General features: G+C 44.8%; 1 protein-coding gene across 1 annotated transcript; it reads right to left on the reverse strand.

The window, feature by feature from the left end:
- Positions 1-1,510: 1,510 nt before the first annotated feature.
- Positions 1,511-27,445, reverse strand: LOC126415323 (mucin-2-like). The gene is made up of 3 exons (XM_050083426.1): positions 27,092-27,445; positions 5,027-5,299; positions 1,511-4,969 (listed from the first exon to the last, which is right to left on the reverse strand). Exons 1-3 carry the CDS (start codon positions 27,443-27,445, stop codon positions 2,051-2,053), a joined length of 3,546 nt encoding a protein of 1,181 aa, XP_049939383.1. The 3' UTR covers positions 1,511-2,050.

The following is a 27,445-nucleotide window of genomic DNA, read 5'->3' on the forward strand; positions in this document are numbered from 1 at the left end:
GGCCTCATTTACTGGCCACGTCAAGCAGAACACCACAGGTGCTATAAACACTGTTTTATTGTATGCAGTGTGCAAAGTGAAAAATATTCAATAAAAAGTTACTAGATATACTACTGCATAAAAGAAGCAACTGACTGTACAACCAAAGAGACGTTCTTATAAATACAGATGACATTTTATTCGAAAGCTTAACATATAAATCTCTGTCATAGCTGATTATATTGGTTTTAAATATTGATTAAATGTTAACTGTACATAAATAATATCACTGTGTATGCCTCTTGCTCTTAGACAGACATAAATTTTGTCAATAGTTGTTTCTCATCTTATGTGATATCGATGGCTAATTAACAACTGACTGCTCTCAAAAATCAGTATATTACCTCATTCTTTTCTTTCAGAAGTGACAGCTTCGACGAATATGCTCAGATACCATCAGGTCTGAATAACCATTTCGTGAAACCCTGGATAGAGGTTAGCCAACACTTACACAGAACTGACTACAATCATGCAAAACACACATTTCCAGGAACAATGTTACAGTTATTTACCTGGTGGATAATGAAGACTTTTCTTATGAACAACACGCATGAAAATGAAAAATGACAATTGCTATATACTGGCAATAAATTATAAATGATAAATTAACTAAATAAATAAATAAATAATAAATTAAGGCGAAATTTTGGAAACAAAATACAAAGTTCTATTTCTCGCCTGACTTGCACTTACTTCTCCATATCTAGAAAGCTAGCTCCTGTTCCATCTTGTAACAGTGTCCAACTGTGTGGTTGTTAAACGAGTAACGTTTTCATATGTATGTCGTACCATTTTCCAACCGATTCTGATGCATCTGCAGTTATTGAATCTGAGAGTAATAAGGAACATGAAGGCGATGTAAGGGGCGCTGGTTCTCCCATAACGTTCACCAGCGCCTGTCCCTCGATTGCAGCTATCTTTGAGGAAGAAACACTGACAGCAAATGTTGACATTTGAGCGTTTCCCTGCCCCTGACTGAGCATGTTCGCAAGATACAGTTTGTGTAGTATATTTAGATCTCTACTGCTTGATAGTAAGTAAAGACAACGCTACGATTCTGGTATTGTAACGCTGTTTCAGAACCGAGCACTTTTCCAAAGCTATATTAACGGAACTATATTAACGGAACTATATAAGGGACAGTAGTTGCTAGGCTTTTTAAAATACAACACAGGAATCGTGTGTAAAATAAGGTTATGTGCAATGATTGCAGAAAAGATCTGAAAGATCACTTCTTGTTTGATAGTTTCCTGTTGATTTATTTAAAGGAACTGAGTTAACAGCAGATTTTTAAACCTTCTATACTCAGCTGTGTTTCTGGTTTCCAGATTATAACAACGGCGCCCGCTAGACTGTAAGGAACTGTATACTACGTAGCAACGACTACGGAATAGGGATCTCCCATACAGAAAGAGAAAGGATTTTACACCGAGTATGAGGCCTACTGCTTTAAGGGAATACAGTGGCCAACTTGAAAACGAACCATTTTTATTGTTTGTTACAACAGTGAGACAGAACCTAGAAGACCCTTAGCAATAGGAACAGAAGTCGATCTGGTGCTTGTAAAGGCACTCAGCTTCACCCAATATCGTACCAAAAGAAGTAGCCAACGTAGAAAATTACCTAATTAATGTAGGTTACCCATTGAGAAGGACGTTACAAACGTAACGAAATCAAGACAATATTTTCTGCTGATTTCTTTTCGTAAAACGTAATTAGACCAAAAATAATGTTCAGGCCAGTAGCGTCAGCGGCGCTTTTTGCACGCTCGTAAACGTCTGTATGCACCTTTCCACCAATACTTCTTACGTTTCGACATTCGTCTCGTTTGTCGTGGCATCTTTTACTATGCCGCGAGATTGTCCATCTGCAGACCGCAGAACATCGTTACGTGGGAAGTATTCGTTCACTGGTCGTCCATAGGCAGGACGGAGGAATCGGCAGAGTCCTTTGATGATGCGGGAGAGATGAAGCTTACGGCTCACATGAACCACCAAAGAAGAAGCCGCTTTCAGAGCTGTCTCTCTTCTCTCTCCGTTGCTAGTAGTTGTTGCCCAGCTGAGGCAGTGCCGTTGGTGATGGGGACGTTATAGATGGGCTTGAAACCTCCGAACAACTGTGGTTTGAAGTTTTCAAAGTCGAATTTGGACGGGGTGGCTTCAGAAATGTCGTCTTTGGAGTTCGCTGGCGTGGGTAATGGAGAGTCCTCCCTGTCTTCGGCAGCTGGTGGAAAGCGAGTGTCAGGTACCACACTCCAGCCCTGGTTGGAGGGAGCAGCATCCACGTTGGCGCTCGCCTGGAATGGAGCCTGGAAATTGAGAGACGGAGGAGTAGATGACGATGGGAGGTCCTCTGGACGCTCCCGATGATTGGAACGGTGGCTGCCATTGAGTCCTCCGAGTTGAGGCCGGGTGTGCATCACTGCCGACACTGTGAATTCGGAGCCACCAGCACCAGGTTCCACTACCGTCTCCTGCATCGAAGGATATTTTTTCTGCGAGGTAGCGACTGTAGCTGTCGTTGTAGTACTTACATCCTTGCTGACGGACGCCCACCTGTCGGTATTCCCCACAGTGGATGGCGAATGAGGAGGCTTCTTGGTGGCAAAAGGCTGGTAGTCCTGCAGATAAGGAATGACTACATTGTCTTCAGTGTCGTGGTCGTCTCTGTCGCGGCCCGTTGCGCCACCAAAATGATCGTCATGTATCTCAGCATCGAGTGCTTCGGCGAGAGGTCTGTCTTCTTCGAGATGCGGTCTTTCCATGCGGTAGGGGAAGTCATCTGCTGTAACTGGAGCAACAGTTTCAGCACGGTGCGGCTTAAGCAGTGGTGTGTCTGTGCGATCCCTGACTGGCTGCAGTAGAGGCAACTCCTCGGAGGCGGCAGCTGCCTCACGCTCTGCCTCCAGGTCAGCTGGAGGCAGTGGTCGTTGTGGACCGTGCGACCCAATCACAACACCTGTGTCGGCGATTCGCTCTTCATTAGGTTTCACTGGATAAACAACGAACACGGGCCTGTTTTCGGAAGCAGCTGGGGAAACGGTAAATTCGTTCCTGGCGGCGGCGGCTACAGGGGGCGGCAGGAATGCCGACGAAGGACCGGAACCACCTCCTGCACCCTGCATCATCTGCAGCGTAGTGATGCGTCGGTTGTCGGGTCCTGCGCGGCGATGCACCAGTGGCGCTGGGGGTGGCAGTGGTTCTTCATCAGGGCGGTCACTGCGGCGGCGGTAGTGTGCTGCCGGCTGCATGGGTGGTGGCTGCAAACGCTGCACCAGTGGCTGCTGACGGTATGGGAAGCGACCGTCACCCTGCCCCGCTGTCGGCCGGAACTGTGGCAGGATGTTGGGAAGAGCTGCTCCTGGCGCTGCCGAGTGAGGCGATGGAGGTGGAGGCGGCGGCGGCGGTACTCTAGGTCGCCCATTGTGAGGCTGGGCTGCTGGAGGCTTGCCGCGATTGTAGCCACCACCTGCTGCCGGTGAACCGACTACGTATGTCGGCGATGGGACAGTGTCCACCTTGGGACGTGCGATCTGATTATTTTGGGGTGAAGCGGGATGAGGAGGCGGTGGAGGAGGGAGAGGGTATCTCAGAGGAGGCTGCTTAGGACGGGTGTCCCATGAGAAGGGCGGTGGGCGAGAGGCTTCTGCTGGCGGTTGCAGCTCTGTAGAAGGTGGACGGACCTGTGGCCGTGACGGGATGCCAGCCGGGGGTGGTGCAGACAGTGGAACTTTCTGCACAGAGCTGATGAAGCTACCACTACCGTCGACCTTGCTCCCAGCTGCTGGAGTCGAAGAAGTGTCCGGAACTGGGCGAGAAGGTTGCTTGTCTTCAGGAAACTTGACGACACCTCCACTGGTGGTAGTAGGTTTGGCTGATGCTGCAGTCCACCTGTTGCCATCTTGTGGTGCCGGCTGGGGAGTAGGAGCACTCGGGCGAGGGGCAGGCTGTGTCTGGACAGCTAGAGCGCCAGAAGAAGCTAGCAGTGTCGCCAGCGGATTGGGCTGTACGGCTACAGGGCTGGCAGTGGGGCGGATATGACCAGTCAGTGAATCTGCCGGCACTCTGTGAGTGTTAGTGGGAGTTGCAGCTGGCCTGTTAGCACCGTAAGGGAAGAACACGGTAGCATTCTGGGCATAGCCGGGTCTCAGGACTCCAGGTGCCGGCGGTCGTGGCCTCGGGGTAGGGGTACCACCGGGAGGACGCGTCTGCTCGACACCTTCACCCGGCCCAAATATCGGTCGGAAAGGTTCCTCGGCATAGGCACCGTACGGACTCAGCCTGTCGGCATTATTCAGATACGAGGATTCGGTCTGTAGTTCGACAGACGGAACGAGAGGAGGGCGTGATGATGACGCTTGTGGACGCTGGTTGGGAGTCAATATGACATTGCTGGTTAGAGAGGGAGGTCGTCCCTGAGGTTTCAGAGGAGTGTGGGCATCGAGTGGCATCGAAGTGACGACGAATGGCGCTGATGTAGGCTCCTTATTATCCGAAGTAACATATGTCACTGCCGGTCTCCTGGTGGTGGTAGTCGGTGTGGTGGTTGCGGCTGTGGTACTGGTAGTCGAAGAGGGTGAGTCTTCGCGGCGGGTGTCTTTCGTCGTGGGCTCGGTGGCAGTAGTGGTGGTGGTTGTGAATGCGGTGGTAGTTGCTGCAGTTGTGACGGGCTTTACTTCTCCATTGGCAATGGGGTAGATGTAGCCGTGACTGATATCGTACGAGGGTACCCCATTCTCGACCGGTCTCGCGTGGCCAGACGGACTGGGCCCCTCCGGTGCCGTATCATAGAATTCGTAGTCGTAATTTTCATCGAACGGTGGCTCGGTGGTGGTCGTTGTCGTAGTCGTCGGAGGTTTTCTGGTCGTAGTGGTGGTCGTGGTGGTGGTAGTGGTAGTGGTGGTGGTGCTGATGGGAGTAGTGGTAGTGGTGGTGGGAGCTGGCCGCCTGGTGGTCGTCGTCGAGGAGGTGGCGGGGTGCGGCCTCACTGTGTAGTAGGAGGGCACGGGGGTGGAGCTGGTGGGCTGCGGCCGGACGACGCGCTGGCTGCCGCCCGCGCCCTGCACCTTGGTGTTGGCGTACGAGCTGGAGATGAGCGGGTACTTGAGGTCCTCCTCGGTGTACTTGTGGTTGCTGTAGCCGTGCACGATGCGCACGCCCGCCACCTCGTTGTGCGCCGGGGCGGCACTGCTGCTGCCGCGGATAGGCCCGTCTCGACGGTCCACGCCGTCCCAGCTGTCGGCCTCGGTGTCGTCCACCGCCTGCAGATGGCAAAGATACATTGATGTATCAGAAACGTCAACATTTTGTAGAAATAATAACGATATGTAATTCATTACAGACGAATGGAAAAACTAGTAGAAGCCGACCTCGGGGAAGATCAGTTTGGATTCCGTAGAAATATTGGAACACGTAAGGCAATACTGACCCTACGACTTATCTTAGAAGCTAGATTAAGAAAAGGCAAACCTACGTTTCTAGCATTTTTAGACTTGGAGAAAGCTATTGACAATGTTGACTGGAATAATCTCTTTCAAATTCTGAAGGTGGCAGGGGTAAAATACAGGGAGCGAAAGGCTATTTACAATTTGTACAGAAACCAGATGACAGTTATAAGAGTCGAGGGGTATGAAAGAGAAGTGATGGTTGGGAAGGGAGTGAGACAGGGTTGTAGCCTATCCCCGATGTTACTCAATCTGTATATTGAGCAAGCAGTAAAGGAAACAAAAGAAAAGTTCGTAGTAGGTATTAAAATCCATGGAGAAGAAATAAAAACTTTGAGGTTCGCCGTTGACATTGTAATTCTGTCAGAGACAGCAAAGGACTTGGAAGAGCAGTTGAACGGAATGGATAGTGTCTTGAAAAGAGGATATAAGATGAACAGCAACAAAAGCAAAACAAAGATAATGGAATGTAGTCGAATTAAATCGGGTGCTGCTGAGGGAATTAGATTACAAAATGAGACACTTAAAATAGTAAAGGAGTTTTGCTATTTGGGGAGCAAAATAACTGATGATGGTCGAAGTAGAGAGGATATAAAATGTAGACTGGCAATGGCAAGGAAAGCATTTCTGAAGAAGAGAAATTTGTTAACATCGAGTATAGGTTTAAGTGTCAGGAAGTCGTTTCTGAAAGTATTTGTATGGAGTGTAGCCATGTATAGAAGTGAAACATGGACGATAATTAGTTTGGACAAGAAGAGAATAGAAGCTTTCGAAATGTGGTGCTACAGAAGAATGCTGAAGATCAGATGGGTAGATCACGTAACTAATGAGGAAGTATTGAATAGGATTGGGGAGAAGAGAAGTTTGTGGCACAACTTGACTATAAGAAGGGATCGGTTGGTAGGACATGTTCTGAGGCATCAAGGGATCACCAGTTTAGTATTGGAGGGCAGCGTGGAGGGTAAAAATCGTAGAGGGAGACCAAGAGATGAATACGCTAAGCAGATTCAGAAGGATGTAGGTTGCAGTAGGTACTGGGAGATGAAGAAGCTTGCACAGGATAGAGTAGCATGGAGAGCTGCATCAAACCAGTCTCAGGACTGAAGACCACAACAACAACATGTATACATTTACATCTAGATTGAATATTCACATTGAAATTGTGTGTCGGACCAGGACTAGAACCTACGACCATCACCTTCCGAGGGCAAGTGCTCTACCGACTGAGCTACCCAAGCAAGTTTCACGAACCGCAAAAGTCCCAGATTTGAGTTCTGGTCTGGGACACAGCTTTAATCTGCGAGGAAGTTTTTAGTTTAAATCTACATCCATACTCCGCAAGCCACTTTCTCCCCTCCCTGGTCAGGAGCAAATGTCCCACGGGAAGAAGGAATGTTGGTAAGACTCCGCTTGAGCCAGAAGTCCTCTAATTTTATCTTCGTGCCATTTTCGCTAGATATACGTAGGAGGAGGCACTATATGGGTTCACTTTTCCAGGAAACTACGCTCATCGAATTTTAACATTAAATCACACCGTTAAGCGAATCGGTTCACTTTTAACATGTGCTACTGGCGTTAGACGAGTATCTCTGTAACGCTTTCGCGGGTACAGAACGCACCTGTAACGAAACGAGCTAAACTTGGTCCTTCTACATTTCTATTATCAATCATTTCTATTACGGATCGTGAACTGAAGAGTAGCATTTAAACTACGTTCGAATGAGTGCTTCGTATGTTACCTCCTTCCTGGACAGAAATGTCTGCCTAAGTCTTCTGTCAATGAAAATCTGCCATTCGTAATATTAGTTCGAGTGTTCGTTACAGTTTAAATCAATTTGTGAATACACTCTGATATATTCCGTGGATGTGACAGTTTTCAGCGCTTACTTGGCAATCGTGAGTCATTCCGTAATGGGTCTTTCTGCCCACTTATACGCAACGCGTTAATATTCTTTTATGTTGAAAGTCAACCGCCAATCCCTGCGACAAATATCGATGCTCTGCAAGTCTTTCTGCATCTCGCTGCAATTTTCCAGCGTTGCGACTTCTCTGGTTGCCATCTCGAGCTTTCGTAAGTGTACAAGGTGTGTTACAATTGAGGTGCTGAGAACCAAAGAGCCTAAAACACACAGTCATCGATTTTGAGATTGTAACACGTATGTAAGCTCCGGATATCCTCTTGATCTTACGGCGAACAAGCTTTATCTGTATATGTAGCTCCTCACTGTATGTATGAAAATTCACGAAAAGCTGTCGCACGGTGTTTTCAAATATTCATTTCCATTTGGACCCATAGCACAAAGCATAATTACGTTGTTCTGCACTACTCTGTTGTTATATAGAGCTGTAATTTAGTGTATGTCATGTACGTAGGACTTATATTTCAAAATCAGAGGTGTATCGGCAGTTTTATCAGAACTTCAAAACACAGAATGTTCTTCATGAAGATGATCGTAAACGAGGATCATGAATTGCCGTATAGGTAATAACTGTGTGTGTGTGTGTGTGTGTGTGTGTGTGTGTGTGTGTGTGTGTTATATTTCGTATCTATTCTTTATGTTCTGATTCTAGTTTCACATTAATTTACGAACTTTATAACTATCACTAGCCTATAAAAGTAATTTTTGTGAATTAACACTAATAACTGTTATAATCTTAAATATTAATTAATATTTCATAACATGACATGGGTACATTATTGTTTCATAAAAAAATATTGGACATTAAGCCTTGGTTAAAAATCAGTTCAGACCTCTGACACTGGTGATTGCTTTATAAAACTGTTTTTCACATACAACTGTTTTTCTCAAAATTTTGTTTTTGTGCTTTGGGCTCAGTGACTGTTAAGAGGCTGACAGTATAAGGCAACAGAAGTAAGAACGCTGCAGTAAACATGTATCGGAAAATGAACCGTTTACGAGATAACTGGAATGTGTAGTTACGAACCGCAAGTGACTTCGGTGTGAAATGTTGTCCTTGTTACTATATATGTATTTTAAATGTAAACTTTTCTAATTGACCCAAAATTTTATTCGAGGCCAATGTTAACGGGAAATACAGTACTACTTTAGCAAGTCACACATTAGGAATTACTGCACGCTTCCGCCTGTTAATGGAGGTGTCCAACGTGTCGCCTTCGTCTTTTTTGCGATACCTCGCTTGTCTCTGCCGTGAGTTACGACTTTTTTCAAACACTCCCGAATCACCTCGTAAATCTCGACAAGACTATAAAATTCTCTCCTGAGGTGATCACAAACATGAACATCCAGAGGATGAAGGTCAGATGATCTTCAGGTCAAGATACGGTCTCCGCTCTAACCATCCATTTTGGGCCAGGCTGGACCGTTAGATCTCGTTACCAGTAAACTCCCTACCCATTATTCTTTAAGGGATCGAACGGCAATGTATAAGGGGCCATCGGTATGCCAATCAGGCAAAATCACCGTAAGCAAGGAGGCAGTTATCCCAGGTGGAAGATACCTGCTGCTTGAAGAAGTCCGTAACTCCCTGCTGCACATCCTCATCCGACAGGAATCGCCGACTCTTCAACGCGTGTTTTAAGAGACCGAAGGCGTGATAATCGCGTGAGGGGAGGTCAGGACTACAGGGAGGGAGCTCGAGTGTTTCCCACTTGAGATGGCATAACTTCTGCACTACGACATTTGCGATATATCGACGTGCGTTACCATTAAGCAGCTTGGCGCACTAGTCAACAACGGTGGTTTTCGACGGACGTGCTGCCCCATACACATTCTTCATTCTCTGGTGGATGTCTACCGGTGTTTGTCTTTCGGCAACCAAGAAAAGAAGAACACCACGTTGGTCCTGTTTGGACGCATTTGATAACAACGGCGCCATAGATCACGTTGCCGCATGTACCGCACGCGCTTCGGAAAGACACGAATGCCACACTAATCCGTTGTCTACATGTCGGTACTTTTATACCCGCATGGGAGTCGCGCTACGTTGCATATACGCTGCAGCAATGCCCTCAAGCGGAAACCTTTCGAATGCCCTTACATACTACAGATTCAAACGTATGATTACTTTTCAAACATCCTCATGCGTTAAATAATTGATGTTAAGCGAGTAAGTGAGAAAAAGTTCAGAAATTATATGAAATTATTGCTTAAAGTTTCTTGGAAGTTGCTAAGTGCTCTCATTGTCAAACATTGGATCAGTATAGCATGTGTTATTTGCCCTCCCATTTTAAACAAGGCTAGTTTCTCACGTATCTCAATGTTCATGACGTCATGTCTCAAGAACTATGTGTCATACAATGATATAATTTTGCAGATAAGTTTAGTGGTGTATGTGGACACTGTCTGCAAAGTGAGTTGCAAATACACTACTGGCCATTAAAATTGCTACACCACGAAGATGACGTGCAACAGACGCGAAATTTAACCTACAGGAAGCAGATACTGTGATACGCAAATGATTAGCTTTTTAGAGCATTCACACAAGGTTGGCGCCGGTAGCGACACCTACATCGTGCTGACTTGACGAAAGTTTCCAACCGATTTCTCATATATAAACAGCAGTTGACCGGCGTTGCCCCGTGAAACGTTGTTGTGATGCCTCGTGCAAGGAGGAGAAATGCATACCATCACGTTTCCGACTTTAATAAAGGTCGGATTGTAGCCTATCGGGATTGCGGTTTATCGCATCGCGACATTGCTGCTCGCGTTGGTCGAGATCCAATGACTGTTAGCAGAATATGGAATCGGTGGGTTCAGGAGGGTAATACGGAACGCCGTGCTGGATCCCAACGGCCTCATATCACTAGCAGTCGGGATGACAGGCATCTTATCCGCATGGCCGTAACGGATCGTGCAGCCACGTCTCGATCCCTGAGTCAACAGATGGGGACGTTTGCAATACAACAACCATCTGCACGAACAGTTCGACGACGTTTGCAGCAGCATGGACTATCATCTCGGAGACCATGCCTGCGGTTACCCTTCACGCTGCATCACAGACAGAAGCACCTGCGATGGTGTACTCAACGACGAACCTGGGTGCACTAATGGCAAAACGTCATTTTTTTGGATGAATCCAGGTTCTTTTTTGCAGCATCATGATGGTCGCATCCGTGTTTGGCGACTACACGGTGAACGCACATTGGAAGCGTGTATTCGTCATCGCCATACTGGCGTATCACCCGGCGTGATGGGAATGGGGTGCCATTGGTTACACGTCTCCGTCACCTCTTGTTCTCACTGACGGCACTTTGAATAGTGGACGTTACATTTCAGATGTGTTACGACCCGTGGCTCTACCCTTCATTCGATCCCTGCGAGACCCTACATTTCAGCAGGATAATGCACGACCGCATGTTACAGGTCCTGTACGGGCCTTTCTGGATACAGAAAATGTTCGACTGATGCCCTGGCCATCACATTGTCCAGATCTCTCACCGACTGAAAACGTCTGGTCAATGGTGGCCGAGCAACTGGCTCGTCACAATACGCCAGTCACTACTCTTGATGAACTGTGGTATCGTGTTGAAGCTGCATGGGCAGCTGTACCTGTACAAGCCATCCAAGCTCTGTTTGGCTCAATGCCCAGGCGTATCAAGGCCGTTATTACGGCCAGAGGTGATTGTTCTGGGTACTGATTTCTCAGGATCTATGCACCCAAATTGCGTGAAAATGTAATCACATGTCAGTTCTAGTATAATATATTTGTCCAATGAATACCCGTTTATCATCTGCATTTCTTCTTGGTGTTGCAATTGTAATGGTCAGTAGTGTATTTAGTAGTAAAGAAATAGAAAATTAATACGTCATGCCTGATGCTGAAGTTTTACTGCACGAACAACGAAAATGTAGTAGGCAATAAACATTTTTCGTGTCATCATTTTGTGGGGGGGGGGGGGGGGGTGGAGGGTCAGCGAGAAAAGGAACCTATCGAAAAAGTTTGAAATGCTGTGTGAATTTTGTTGGAAGTGGCTAAGTGCTGTCGTTCTCAAATACTGGATGGATATAGTCTGGGAAATTTTGGTGCCGCGAATTTCACTGCCATAGGACTTGTATACAGTTTCTAAATGTTACACTTGTCTTACTATGTTAAACCTCACGGTTTTAAAGGCGGAAAGAAATTTCCAAACAGTGTACACCTCTGCAGAGAGTAAGAATCTTTCAGGATACAGCTGCCTAGGCTGTGGCGAAGCCATTTTTACGCAATATTGCTTCTTTCTTTCTGTTTTTTCAGGATGATGGGACATAGGTTAAGACATTGAAGAATGGCTTCCGCGATACTCTGTAATTAAGCAAAATCTATGGGAGAAGACATAGATTCGAATGTCATCATCATGTTCTTTGGGCTTTTGTCCCACTTCTATGCGGGGTAGGCATCGTTACTACGGATTTGGCGATGTTAGCGTCAGAGACTGGCTGGATGCCCTTCCTGTCGCCACCCCGAACCCCCTGGGACGGAATGAGTGTACCCCAGCTGTCTGCGTCTAATGTAGGCCATGAAATAGTTCGAGTTCGAGTCTATGTCTTGTGACAGCCAGAGCGAGAGCACCAGCAGCAGCGAGTACTGTTTGTATAAAGCGTTTATTTTGCATTTTGTTTACGACCTTCCACTAAGGAAGGGATTCTATTTGTGTTTATCTGCTCTGCATAGTAACTAACAGTTCTTGATAAAACTTTACGTAGTTTTCGTGTTAGATTTCTTAGTGTTTTCTTGATCGTTTAGAACAGAAAGCGCCCTAAAACCGTCTTTTGTTTGTTTCGCGGCCGTTAGCCACTAGTCACTTGAATCAGCAGTTGTCTTGTGACAGCCAGAGCGAGAGCACCAGCAGCAGCGAGTACTGTTTGTATAAAGCGTTTTTGTACTTATTTGCTGCGCTTAGCTTTTAAATAGTTTTTCTGGGAAAACCTAGCGTAGTTTTCGCGTCTCGTATTTCAGTGAGTGTTTCTTGATTATAAGAGTAGCTCATCAGAAGATTATCTTGGGAATTTGTCACCGTATAGAGTAGGGTAAACATAGTCATGCGTAGGGACTGTGGTTGTTGTGAGCGGACGCAAGGAGAATTGGCCACTCTTCGGGGGCAGGTGGAGGCTTTGTCTGTTAGGCTCATCGAGCTCGAGGCGCAGGCGTCGGCTCGTAGTGGCGTTGGGGCAACTGTGGTGAGACCTATGCCTACTTCGGTGGCCTTGGAATCACATGGAACCCCTGATGTCGCTGCGTCTTCCGGCAGTGAGCATCTTACCGGTCAGCCATCACTCCAGGGTGAATGGCGGACAGTGGTGGGCTCGCGCGTGCCTGGCCGAAAGGCGAAGGTGGGATCTGGCCGCGTGGCAGCTGCCTTACCCCTTTCCAACAGGTACGGGGTGCTTCCTAGTGGTGATGACATCGTTTCCGAGCCACCACAGGATGCCTCGCCTGTTGGGCGAGTGGCCGATTCTCCGGCAAGGTCCCGACAGTCACAGAGGGCGGGCCTATTAGTTATAGGGAGCTCCAACGTTAGGCGGGTTATGGAGCCCCTCAGGAAAATAGCGGGTAGGTCGGGGAAGAATGCCAGTGTGCACTCGGTGTGCTTGCCGGGGGGTCTCGTCCGTAATGTGGAGGAGGCCCTTCCGGCAGCTATTGAACGCACTGGGTGTGACCGGCTGCAGATAGTAGCACATGTCGGAACGAATGACGCCTGCCGCTTGGGTTCTGAGGCCATCCTTGGTTCCTTCCGGCGGCTGGCTGATTTGGTGAAGACAACCAGCATCGCACGCGGAGTGCAAGCTGAGCTTAATATCTGCAGCATAGTGCCCAGAGTCGATCGCGGTCCTCTGGTTTGGAGCCGTGTGGAGGGTCTAAACCAGAGGCTCAGACGACTCTGCGACTATAATGGTTGCAAATTCATCGACCTCCGTTATTGGGTGGAGAACTGTAGGGCCCCCCTAGACAGGTCAGGCGTGCACTACACACCGGAAGCAGCTACTAGGGTAGCAGAGTACGTGTGGCGTGCACACGGGGGTTTTTTAGGTTAGAGGGACCCCCCTTGGGCGAAACGATAAAATACCTGACGGCTTACCAGAGAGGACATTATCATCGTTGATAAAGAACGTCCGTCCTCAGAGACCAAAAACAGGAAAAGTTAACGTAATATTGGTAAACTGCAGGAGTATCCAGGGCAAGGTTCCTGAATTAGTATCTCTTATTGAAGGAAATAGTGCGCATATAGTATTAGGAACGGAAAGTTGGTTAAAACCGGAAGTGAACAGTAACGAAATCCTAGACACAGAATGGAATATATACCGCAAGGATAGGATAAACGCCAATGGTGGAGGAGTATTTATAGCAGTAAAGAATTCAATAATATCCAGTGAAGTTATTAGCGAATGCGAATGTGAAATAATCTGGGTTAAGTTAAGTATCAAAGGTGGGTCAGATATGATAGTCGGATGCTTCTATAGACCACCTGCATCAGCAACCGTAGTAGTTGAGCGCCTCAGAGAGAACCTGCAGAACGTCGTGAAGAAGTTTCGTGATCATACTATTGTAATAGGGGGAGACTTCAATCTACCAGGTATAGAATGGGATAGTCACACAATCAGAACTGGAGCCAGGGACAGAGACTCTTGTGACATTATCCTGACTGCCTTGTCCGAGAATTACTTCGAGCAGATAGTTAGAGAACCAACTCGTGAAGCTAACGTTTTAGACCTCATAGCAACAAATAGACCGGAACTTTTCGACTTCGTGAATGTAGAAGAGGGTATCAGTGATCATAAGTCAGTGGTTGCATCAATGACTACAAGTGTAACAAGAAATGCCAAGAAAGGAAGTAAAATATATTTGCTTAACAAGAGTGATAGGGCACAAATCGCAGAATATCTGAGTGACCACCATCAAACGTTCATTTCTGAGGAAGAGGATGTGGAACAAAAATGGAAAAAATTCAGAAACATCGTCCAGTACGCCTTAGATAAGTTCGTACCGACTAAGGTCCAAAGCGAGGGGAAAGATCCACCGTGGTATAACAATCATGTACGAAAGGTACTACGGAAACAAAGAAAGCTTCATCATAGGTTTAAGAGTAGTCGAATCATAGCTGATAAGGAAAAGCTGAACGAAGCGAAAAAGAGCGTAAAGAGAGCAATGAGAGAAGCATTCAACGAATTCGAACATAAAACATTGGCAAACAATCTAAACAAGAACCCTAAAAAGTTTTGGTCATATGTAAAATCGGTAAGCGGATCTAAATCCCCTATTCAGTCACTCGTTGACCACGATGGCACCGAAACAGAGGACGACCGAAGAAAGGCAGAAATACTGAATTCAGTGTTCCGAAACTGTTTCACTGCGGAAAATCGTAACACGGTCCCTGACTTCAGCCGTCGCACGGACGCCAAAATGGAAAATATTGAAATAAACGATATCGGAATTGAAAAACAACTGCTATCACTTAGTAGCGGAAAAGCATCCGGACCAGACGAGATACCCTTAAGATTCTACAGTGATTATGCTAAAGAACTTGCCCCCTTTCTATCAGCAATTTATCGTAGATCGCTGGAAGAACGTAAAGTACCTAGCGACTGGAAGAAAGCGCAGGTCGTTCCCATTTTCAAGAAGGGTCATAAATCAGATGCGAATAATTATAGGCCTATTTCGCTTACGTCAATCTGTTGTAGAATAATGGAACATGTTTTGTGTTCTCGTATTATGACGTTCTTAGATAATACAAATCTCCTTCATCATAACCAACATGGATTCCGCAAACAGAGATCATGTGAAACTCAGCTCGCCCTATTTGCCCAAGAAATTCACAGTGCCGTAGACACTGGCGAGCAGATTGATGCCGTATTCCTGGACTTCAGGAAGGCATTTGATACGGTTCCGCACTTACGTTTAGTGAAAAAAATACGAGCTTACGGAATATCGGACCAGGTTTGTGATTGGATTCAGGATTTCCTAGAAGAAAGAACACAACATGTCATTCTTAACGGTTCAAAATCTGCAGATGTAGAGGTAATTTCGGGAGTACCGCAGGGAAGCGTGATAGGACCTTTATTGTTTACAATATACATAAATGACTTAGTTGACAACATCGGTAGCTCCGTGAGGCTATTTGCAGATGACACGGTTGTCTACAAGAAAGTAGCAACATCAGAAGACTCGTACGTACTCCAGGAGGACCTGCAGAGGATTAATGCATGGTGCGACAGCTGGCAGCTTTCCCTAAACGTAGATAAATGTAATATAATGCGCATACATAGGGGCAGAAATCCATTCCAGTACGATTATGCCATAGGTGGTAAATCATTGGAAGCGGTAACGACCGTAAAATACTTAGGAGTTACTATCCGGAGCGATCTGAAGTGGAATGATCACATAAAACAAATAGTGGGAAAAGCAGGCGCCAGGTTGAGATTCATAGGAAGAATTCTAAGAAAATGTGACTCATCGACGAAAGAAGTAGCTTACAAAACGCTTGTTCGTCCGATTCTTGAGTATTGCTCATCAGTATGGGACCCTTACCAGGTTGGATTAATAGAAGAGATAGACATGATCCAGCGAAAAGCAGCGCGATTCGCCATGGGGACATTTAGTCAGCGCGAGAGCGTTACGGAGATGCTGAACAAGCTCCAGTGGCGGACACTTCAAGAAAGGCGTTACGCAATACGGAGAGGTTTATTATCGAAATTACGAGAGAGCACATTCCGGGAAGAGGTAGGCAACATATTACTACCGCCCACATATATCTCGCGTAATGATCACAACGAAAAGATCCGAGAAATTAGAGCAAATACGGAGACTTACAAGCAGTCGTTCTTCCCACGCACAATTCGTGAATGGAACAGGGAAGGGGGGATCAGATAGTGGTACAATAAGTACCCTCCGCCACACACCGTAAGGTGGCTCGCGGAGTATAGATGTAGATGTAGATGTATACACCGCGTGAGTCCCAGCGCGTCACCGAGGCGAAGCAGCAGACTTAGTCTCTACAACAGAAACATTCAGTACATAGCAACCTTATAGTGAACGTAGCGGACTTCTACTTCAACAGCATTGAGGCTACATGGACTGTACAGAAGATAGCGTGTAGCACAGCACATGGAAACTTAAGTTAAGTAGTTCTTTGTTTAAGATAAAGAACCCAGTTATTAATTGCATGCAGTTGTGTTATAGAGCGAGGATACCGACCACCAACCAACATCCTCTCCTTGTTTCCCATAGTACAGTTCTAGAGACAACGAAATGACATAAAATCTGTTTCCCATAGTTTAGTTTTAGAGACAAAGAGATGACATAAAAGCGCCTAAAGAGAATACAACACCCATGGTGTGCTTGATGCACAAAATGGCGATCTTCCCTTATAGTGGTCAGATGTGGTATACCAGAACTTTGATGATGAGTATGCCTGCTGTCATATTCTCATATACTACAACACCGGACTACTGCCACATCCAAATGCCCCATAAATCTGGGTACTTTATGTTTCGACCAGCCGGTCAAATGGAGACCCACAACGAGGCCACTTTCAAATTGTGTTAGGTGCTGACAATGCTATCTCAAACGACTACACAGCGCCTCTTTGTCCTTCACAGAGTTCACCCAACATCTGACGTTGTTAACGTCGCTTATACACGCCCCCGCGCCGCCCCCCCCCCTCCTCCAGACAACATTTAACACGAATAACAGTAATGCGCTGTCGTGGCCGTTCTAGTTATGGTTCAAATGGCTCTGAGCACTATGGGACTTAACATCTGTGGTCATCGATCCCATAGAACTCAGAACTACTTAAACCTAACCAACCTAAGGACATCACACACACCCATGCCCGAGGCAGGATTCGAACCTGCGACCGTAGCGGTCACGCGGTCCCAGACTGAAGCGCCTAGAACCGCTCGGCCACACCGGCCGGCTTCTAGTTATCACAGAGAATTGCAACTCTACTCATTGACATACTCGCAGATGGCGAGTGCGTGTGCAAGGTTTGGCACCTGTCCGTGTCTTTTGGGTGTTCCACTTTTTTGTCAGGCAATGCATTTTTCTTGGTGTTGCAGTGCTAACAAATTTCTATTTCCAGGAATGCTTTTCTTACCATTACCAGTCTGTATTTTGGATGCTGTCTGTTTTGACACTTACCGTTTATTTTGCTGTCCGAGCAGTGAAACGCATCTACTATTTATGGCATCTCATTTCGCAATATAATTCCGCCTGATTTGATCCCACCACATTCCATTATCGACCTTGTTTTATTTTTATTTCCGTTCATCTTATAATCTCTTTTCAAGACACTATCCATTTCGTTCAATTGATCATCGAAGTCGTTTGCCATCGCTAACACAATTTCAACATATATGAATGTCAAGAGCTCAGATGCAAGGCCATACAGAGCAAAAATCAGAAGGTTGATAGGTTGAAGGAATATACAAAGTTTTAGTGGCATTTTTATTGTCGACTGAGGGTAGTGTGCTGAACAAAATTACATCAATACTTACTTCACATGCAGATTAATAATTGTAGCTATTATGAGTGGTATGTTTTTAGATTGGATAGTACCTCCAAGTACTAGTGGCACAAGCCAGCCATTATTTTATTTTCCCTGAATAGCAGGTCAGGTACTGAAGTGTTGACACGTGGACTCAAAACGGGTAGTCTATACTGACACGTGTAGTCCTCTTCCTGGTGCAGTTACGACCGTGCAGAAAACATCAGGTAGTAAATTAATGTGAAGTGTTTGCAGGAAGACTACTCGATGCAGAGTAAAAACAACTAACACACTGAAGTGGGTAATATTAAGGTATCGATGATCACAATATCTGCTACTATACCCCTAACACCGTGCGTATATCAGTCTGTATAATGGAAACAAACTTGAAGACAGTATTATAGAAAGTGAAGAGCAAGTAGGTGAATATGTGGTGGGGATACGATGTTGTGAGAAGAATTTGACAGAACACTGAAAGCCGGAAGTTGAAAGAACGCACCTGGAACAGAAGACACTCCCTCGGAATTACTGAGATACTTGGAAGAGCCAAATTTGTAAGATGTATGAGAAATACCCTCTGACTTCAGGAAGAATGTAATAATTCCAATTTAAAAAAAGATAGGGGCTGACAGATGTGCCTATTAGAGAACTATCAGTGTAATGAGTCATGATTGCGAAATGCTGGCGCGAATTGATTGCAGAAGAATGGAAAAACTGGTAGAAGCCGATCTCAGTGAACGTCAGTTTGAGCTCCAGTGAAACGTAGGAATACGTCAGACAATACTTAACCTACCCTATTACGGACGATAGTTTGTAGTGAGGCAAATCTACATTTACTGCATTTGTAGAATTACAGAAAACTTTTGACAATGTGGACTGCAACAAACTCTTTGAAATTGTGAAGGTAGCGGGAACAAAACAGAGACAGTGAAAAGTTTACTACGACTAATGCAGAAATCAGACTTCAGTTATAGAGTCAAAGGAGTACTTGAAAGGGGAGGAGTACTCGAGAAAGGAGCGAAAGAAGGTTGTAGTAATTCGCAAAGTTATTCAATCTGTGCACTGTGCAAGAAGTAAGTATACCAAGAAGAATTGTGGAAAGGGAATTAAGTTTCAGGGAGAAGAAATAAAAACTGTGAGGCTTTACCGGCGACTTTAAAATCCTGTCAGGCACGGCGATGTACAAGCAACGGCACTTGAATTAAATGAATATTGTACTGAAAAGAGGTTCTAACATGAATATAAACTAAAGGAAACGGATGGTAGTGAAATGCAGTCGAATCAGATCAGGCGATGCTGCGGGAATTAGATCAGGAAATGAAAAACTAGAAGTAGTCGATGAGTTTAGCTATTTGGGCAGCAATATAACTGTTAACATCGAATTTAATTTTTTTGTGCAAGGAATTCTTTTCGGAAGGTATTTGCATGGTGTCACCTTGTTAGGAAGTGAATTGTAGACGATGAACAGTTAAGACAAGAAGAGTACAGAAGCTTCTAACATGTGGTTATAACAGATAAGAAACGAAGCTAGTACGAGTTTAATGTTCGGGTTGCGTACTTCACAGATCAAGGCGCCGCTGTTACAACATTGCTAACGCGCTTCCTTCGTTCCCGCTATATTCCGGCAAGTATGATGGGTCTAGAACTGTGGCGCTTCGGTCGCTTCATACTCGTCGACTCGTTCCCTCTTGTTGAAGCATGCAGGAGTGTAAGGCTAGGCGTGACTTATTGTTAGTACGGAAGATGGGTACACGGTCTTGCTGTTGTGAAGTAGTGCTGACAAGGTGAAGTGACCGATTGTCGGAATCAGATGGGCTTTAACGAATCTGTATTTGTGAGACTGTGGAGGGTGTAAGACGAAAATTAATTAATGCAAAGTACACAATTGCAAATGTGTTCCATTAGAGGAGGAATGATATCTAGAACAAGTTTCAAACTATAGTCCACGCTTCTGATGAAAAACATGCAGATTTTGTCCAGTGCAAACAAAATGATTCTATTCGTGTTTATTCCATGTCCACCATGAGATAACATGTGCGCTGCTTCAAGCGGAAACTGGTCACAGAGCAACGTCAGTGTTATATCCTTACGACAAAAATCCAGCTATTGCTGTATTCATTTGTTCGTGGTAACTTGAGTTTATGGGCTAACAGCGAGTTGTGTATGTTATTATTAATTTCTCTAATTTATTTTAATAATGTAACACCATTTAGAGGTTACACTTCATCCTCGTGTCACGTTTTCTAGTACTGTCGATGTTGTTGTTGTGGTCTTCAGTCCTGAGACTGGTTTGATCCAGCTCTCCATGCTACTCTATCCTGTGCAAGCTTCTTCATCTCCCAGTACCTATCGCAACCCACATCCTTCTGAATCTGCTTAGTGTATTCATCTCTTGGTCTCCCTCTACGATTTTTACCGTCCACGCTGCCCTCCAATACTAAATTGGTAAATCCCTTGATGCCTCAGAACATGTCCTACCAACCGATCCCTTCTTCTTGTCAAGTTGTGCCACAAACTCCTCTTCTCCCCAATCCTATTCAATACTTCCTCATTAGTTGCGTGATCTATCCATCTAATCTTCAGCATTCTTCTGTAGCACCACATTTCAAAGGCTTCTATTCTTTTCATTCCAAACTATTTATCGTCCACGTTTCACTTCCATACATGGCTACACTCCACACAAATACTTTCAGAAACGACTTCCTGACATTTAAATCTATACTCGATGATAACAAATTTCTCTTCTTCAGAAACGCTTTCCTTGCCATTGCCAGTCTACATTTTATATCCTCTCTACTTCGACCATCATCAGTTATTTTGTTCCCCAAATAGCAAAACTCCTTTACTATTTTAAGTGTCTCATTTCCTAATCTAATTCCCTCAGCAGCACCCGACTTAATTCGACTACATTCCATTATATTTGTTTTGCTTTTGTTGATGTTCATCTTATATCCTGTTTTCAAGACACTTTCCATTCCGTTCAACTGCTCTTCCAAGTCCTTTTCTGTCTCTGACAGAATTACAATGTCATCGGCGAACCTTAAAGTTTTTATTTCTTCTCCATGGATTTTAATACCTACTCCGAATTTTTCTTTTGTTTCCTTTACTGCTTGCTCAATATACAGATTGAGTAACATCGGGGATAGGCTACAACCCTGTCTCACTCCTTTCCCAACCATCGCTTCCCTTTCATACCCCTCGACTCTTATAACTGCCATCTGGTTTCTGTACAAATTGTAAATAGCCTTTCGCTCCCTGTATTTTACCCCTGCCACCTTCAGAATTTGAAAGAGATTATTCCAGTCAACATTGTCAAAAGCTTTCTCCAAGTCTACAAATGCTAGAAACGTAGGTTTGCCTTTTCTTAATCTAGCTTCTAAGATAAGTCGTAGGGTCAGTATTGCCTCACGTGTTCCCATATTTCTACGGAATTCAAACTGATCTTCCCCGAGGTCGGCTTCTACCACTTTTTCCATTCACTGTACAGAATTCGCTTTAGTATTTTGCAGCCGTGACTTATTAAACTGACAGTTCGGTAATTTTCACATCTGTCAACGCCTGCTTTCTTTGGGATTGGAATTATTAAATTCTTCTTGAAGTCTGAGGGTATTTCGCCTGTCTCATACATTTTGCTCACCAGATGGTAGAGTTTTGTCAGGACTGGCTCTCCCAAGGCTGTCAGTAGTTCTAATGGAATGTTGTCTAATCCCGGGGCCTTGTTTCGACTTAGGTCTTTCAGTGCTCTATCAAATTCTTCACGCAGTATCATATCTCCCATTTCATCTTCATCTGCATCCTCTTCCATTTCCATAATATTGTTCTCAAGAACATCGCCCTTGTATAGTCCCTCTATATACTCCTTCCACCTTTCTGCTTTCCCTTCTTTGCTTAGAACTGGGTTTCCATCTGAGCCCTTGATATTCATACAAGTGGTTCTCTTTTCTCCAAAGGTCTCTTTAATTTTCCTATAGGCAGTATCTATCTTACCCCTAGTGAGGTAAGCCTCTACATCCTTACATTTGTCCTCTAGCCATGCCTGCTTAGCCATTTTGCACTTCCTGTCAATCTCATTTTTGAGACGTTTGTACTCCTTTTTGCCTGCTTCATTTACTGCATTTTTATATTTTCTCCTTTCATCAGTTAAATTCAATATTTCTTCTGTCACCCAAGGATTTCTACTAGCCCTCGTCTTTTTACCTACTTGATTCTCTGCTGCCTTCACTACTTCATCCCTCAAAGCTATCCATTCTTCTTCTACTGTATTTCTTTCCCCCATTCTTGTCAATTGTTCCTTTATGCTCTTCCTGAAACTCTCTAAAACCTCTGGTTCCTTCAGTTTACCAGGTCCCATCTCCTCAAATTCCCACCTTTTTGCAGTTTCTTCAGTTTTAATCTACAGTTCATAACCAATAGATTGTGGTCAGAGTCCACATTTGCCCCTGGAAATGTCTTACAATTTAAAACCTGGTTCCTAAATCTCTGTCTTACCATTATATAATCTATCTGACACCTTTTAGTATCTCCAGGGTTCTTCCATGTATACAACCTTCTTTGATGATTCTTGAACCAAGTGTTAGCTATGATTAAGTTATGCTCTGCGCAAAATTCTACCAGGCGGCTTCCTCTTTCATTTCTTAGCCCCAATCCATATTCACCTACTATGTTTCCTTCTCTCCCTTTTCCTAGTCTCGAATTCCAATCACCCATGACTACTAAATTTTCGTCTCCCTTCACTACCTGAATAATTTCTTTTATCTTTTTTTTTTTTTTTTTTTTTGTCATCGGTCTACTGACTGGTTTGATGCGGCCCGCCACGAATTCCTTAATTCCTTTCCTGTGCTAACCTCTTCATCTCAGAATAGCAGTTGCAACCTACGTCCTCAATTATTTGCTTGACGTATTCCAATCTCTGTCTTCCTCTACAGTTTATGCCCTCTACAGCTCCCTCTAGTACCATGGAAGTCATTCCCTCATGTCTTAGCAGATGTCCTATCATTCTGTCCCTTCTCCTTATCGGTGTTTTCCACATATTCCTTTCCTCTCCGATTCTGTGTAGAACCTCCTCATTCCTTACCTTATCAGTCCACCTAATTTTCAACATTCGTCTACAGCACCACATCTCAAATGCTTCGATTTTCTTCTGTTCCGGTTTTCCCACAGTCCATGTTTCACTACCATACAATGCTGTACTCCAGACGTACAGCCTCAGAAATTTCTTCCTCAAATTAAGGCCGGTATTTGATATTAGTAGACTTCTCTTGGCCAGAAATGCCTTTTTTGCCATAGCGAGTCTGCTTTTGATGTCCTCCTTGCTCCGTCCTTGGTTATTTTACTGCCTAGGTAGCAGAATTCCTTAACTTCATTGACTTCGTGACCATCAATCCTGATGTTAAGTTTCTCGCTGTTCTCATTTCTACTACTTCTCATTACCTTCGTCTTTCTCCGATTTACTCTCAAACCATACTGTGTACTCATTAGACTGTTCATTCCGTTCAGCAGATCATTTAATTCTTCTTCACTTTCACTCAGGATAGCAATGTCATCAGCGAATCGTATAATTCCACTCCTGAACCTTTCTTTTATTTCCATCATTGCTTCCTCGATGTACAGATTGAAGAGTAGGGGCGAAAGGCTGCAGCCTTGTCTTACACCCTTCTTAATATGAGCACTTCGTTCTTGGTCGTCCACTCTTATTATTCCCTCTTGGTTGTTGTACATATTGTATATGACCCGTCTCTCCCTATAGCTTACCCCTACTTTTTTCAGAATCTCGAACAGCTTGCACCATTTTATATTGTCGAACGCTTTTTCCAGGTCGACAAATCCTATGAAAGTGTCTTGATTTTTCTTTAGCCTTGCTTTCATTATTAGCCGTAACGTCAGAATTGCCTCTCTCGTCCCTTTACTTTTCCTAAAGCCAAACTGATCGTCACCTAGCGCATTCTCAATTTTCTTTTCCATTCTTCTGTATATTATTCTTGTAAGCAGCTTCGATGCATGAGCTGTTAAGCTGATTGTGCGATAATTCTCGCACTTGTCAGCTATTGCCGTCTTCGGAATTGTGTGGATGATGCTTTTCCGAAAGTCAGATGGTATATCGCCAGACTCATATATTCTACACACCAACGTGAATAGTCGTTTTGTTGCCACTTCCCCCAATGATTTTAGAAATTCTGATGAAATGTTATCTATCCCTTCTGCCTTATTTGACCGTAAGTCCTCCAAAGCTCTTTTAAATTCTGATTCTAATACTGGATCGCCTATCTCTTCTAAATCGACTCCTGTTTCTTCTTCTATCACATAGGACAAATCTTCCCCCTCATGGAGGCTTTCAACGTATTCTTTCCACCTATCTGCTCTCTCCTCTGCATTTAACAGTGAAATTCCCGTTGCACTCTTAATGTTACCACCGTTGCTTTTAATGTCACCAAAGGTTGTTTTGACTTTCCTGTGTGCTGAGTCTGTCCTTCCGACAATCATATCTTTTTCGATGTCTTCACATTTTTCCTGCAGCCATTTCGTCTTAACTTCCCTGCACTTCCTATTTATTTCATTCCTCAGCGACTTGTATTTCTGTATTCCTGATTTTCCCGGAACGTGTTTGTACTTCCTCCTTTCATGAATCAACTGAAGTATTTCTTCTGTTATCCATGGTTTCTTCGCAGCTACCTTCTTTCTACCTATGTTTTCCTTCCCAACTTCTGTGATGGCCCTTTTTAGAGATGTCCATTCCTCTTCAACTTTACTGCCTACTGCGCTATTCCTTATTGCTGTATCTATAGCGTTAGAGAACTTCAAACGTATCTCGTCATTCCTTAGTACTTCCGTATCCCACTTCTTTGCGTATTGATTCTTCCTGACTAATATCTTGAACTTCAGCCTACTCTTCATCACAACTATATTGTGATCTGAGTCTATATCTGCTCCTGGGTATGCCTTACAATCCAGTATCTGATTTCGGAATCTCTGTCTGACCATGATGTAATCTAATTGAAATCTTCCCGTATCTCCCGGCCTTTTCCAAGTATACCTTCTCCTCTTGTGATTCTTGAACAGGGTATTCGCTATTACTAGCTGAAACTTGTTACAGAACTCAATTAGTCTTTCTCCTCTTTCATTCCTTTCCCAAGCCCATATTCTCCTGTAACCTTTTCTTCTACTTCTTCCCCTCATCATACATTTCATCAATTTCTTCCTCATCTGCAGAGCTAGTTGGCATATAAACCTGTACTACTGTTGTAGGCGTGGGCTTCGTGTCTATCTTGGCCACAATAATGCGTTCACTATGTTGTTTGTAGTAGCTTACACGAACTCCTATTTTTTTATTCATTATTAAACCTACTCCTGCATTACGCCTATTTGATTTTGTATTTATAACCCTGTATTCACCTGACCAAATGTCTTTTTCCTCCTGCCACGGAACTTCGCTAATTCCCACTATATCTAACTTTAACCTATCCATTTCCCTTTTTAAATTTTCTAATGTACCTGCCCGATTAAGGGATCTGACATCCCACGCTCCGATCCGTAGAACGCCAGTTTTCTTCCTCCTGACAACGACGTCCTCCTGAGTCGATACAGACTCGGTAACGCCTCGAAACTGAGTATATGTCAACGTAATTGTTAGATATTTTCTGAATAGATATGAAGTTTTAAAATACATTTACAGCACTCTTCGAAAAATTTTTACCCATACAAATGTATACATAAGCAGAATAATATTCTCTGCTAACTTATCATTCGTAATATTGGTATATAATTTGCTTGTCATTTCGGCAGGTCGAACATTTTGCATTTCAGTCTACACTTGTGAATGGCTAAAAAGCCGAAATCATGATTATATGAAGTAAATAAATAGTAATTTAAAGTTTAATGGCGGAAATCTCATTCAGAACGGTTGTGTACGTAGCGGGAATGCTGCGAGTCAAGGCGGTTATACTTGTGAACTCGTGTACTCGCTCTCCTTTCTGAGGAAGTCAACTGCAGTAGCGCCCGGCAACAGACTCTGATGACGGTTGGGCTGCAGCGGAGACTCACGGGTCGTGTCTGCGGGCACATGGTGACGGCGAATTCGAAGATGGCGACACAGCACTCGTTGGCGAGTTTAAAGCGAGTGTACGGATCTGGACAAGTATTCGCAGTTGCGGATATAAAGCGCCTTCAACCTATGTCAGAATGGCGATAGTGAAAATTTGTGCCGGATTGGGACTCGAACCCGGATTTTCTGCGTTACCTGTACGGTTGCCTTAACTGCTTCGGCTATCCGTGCACGAATTACAACCAGACCCAAACTTCAATATGTCGTTGTCGTCCATGTGTCACAACCTGCACTCCTATGTTGCGTATATTCCCGCATATTTATTGAGAGTGGAGAACATGGTATTGGCGAATAAATGCAAAATAGTAATGCCTGTCTTAATTAACAAGTACAATGCAATGTTAAATCGGACATGCAAGCATACAAGTCCGAAGGAATATTGGATCGTAATTCTTAAAAAGACAGGCAGTACTATTTCGCGTACGGAGCTCATTTCTCATGACAACTACGCAAGAATACTGAAGACTGGGTAGATGAATCGAAGAAAGAAAGGAAGATTAGGGTTTAATGTCCTGTCGCCAATGAAGTGATTAGATACAGAGCACTAGCTCGGATTACGGAAAAGTGGGGAAGGAAACTGGTCGCCATCCCGGAATTTGCCTAGAGTGATTTAGGCAAATCACGGAAAACCTAAATCTCGATTGCTGGATACGAATATGAACCGGCGTCCTCCCGAATGCAAGTCCAGTTTGCTAACCAGTGCACCACCTCGCTCGGTGGGTGGATCGAATAACTGATTAAGACTTACTGAATTGAAGTGAAAAAAAAAAAAATAAGAAACAATTTTGTGCCACAGCTTGAAGGGATCGGTCGATAAGACACATCCTGAGGCTTCAAGGAATTGTCAGTTTCGTAATGGAGGGAAGTGTAGGTATTACAAATTGTAAAGGGACACCAAGGGCTGAGTACAGTCTGAGAGTTCAGCTGGGTGTAGGTTGCAGTAGTTACATAGAAATGAAGTGGCTTGCACGGGATAGAGTAGCTTGGAGAGCTACATGAAACCAGTGTTCGGACTGAAGATCACAACTACTTTGGTCTTCTGTTATGAGGTAATGTTTGCCATGTCTACCTCCTCGTCTTCGTAGAAGTAGTCGCCGTCCCCGTGAGAGGCAGCACCGGCGCCGGTGGCGGTGACGGCGCGCGTGCCGAAGTCGAGGGAGCCGGTGAGCGGGTCGCGCTCCGCGAAGAAGGGCCGCCCGCCGTTGAAGCCGAAGAGGCCGGGCATGCGGTAGCCCTGGTGCGCCGCGCCCTCCGCCACCAGAGGCGCTGCCGTAGGCGCATGCGCAGCTGCAGCAACCTCTTGGTCGCCGTCGTCCGCCGCGCTCGCACTGGAGCCAGTCTGCGGGTTCGCAGCTGCCGACGACAAGGCAAAGAGTACGGCAGCCGCCGACAGCAGCGCCTTTGCGGGCTTCGCCCACCTCAT

This window comes from Schistocerca serialis, chromosome 1, assembly GCF_023864345.2.
Source record: "Schistocerca serialis cubense isolate TAMUIC-IGC-003099 chromosome 1, iqSchSeri2.2, whole genome shotgun sequence".
In the NCBI taxonomy this organism is placed as follows: Eukaryota; Metazoa; Arthropoda; class Insecta; order Orthoptera; family Acrididae; genus Schistocerca; species Schistocerca serialis.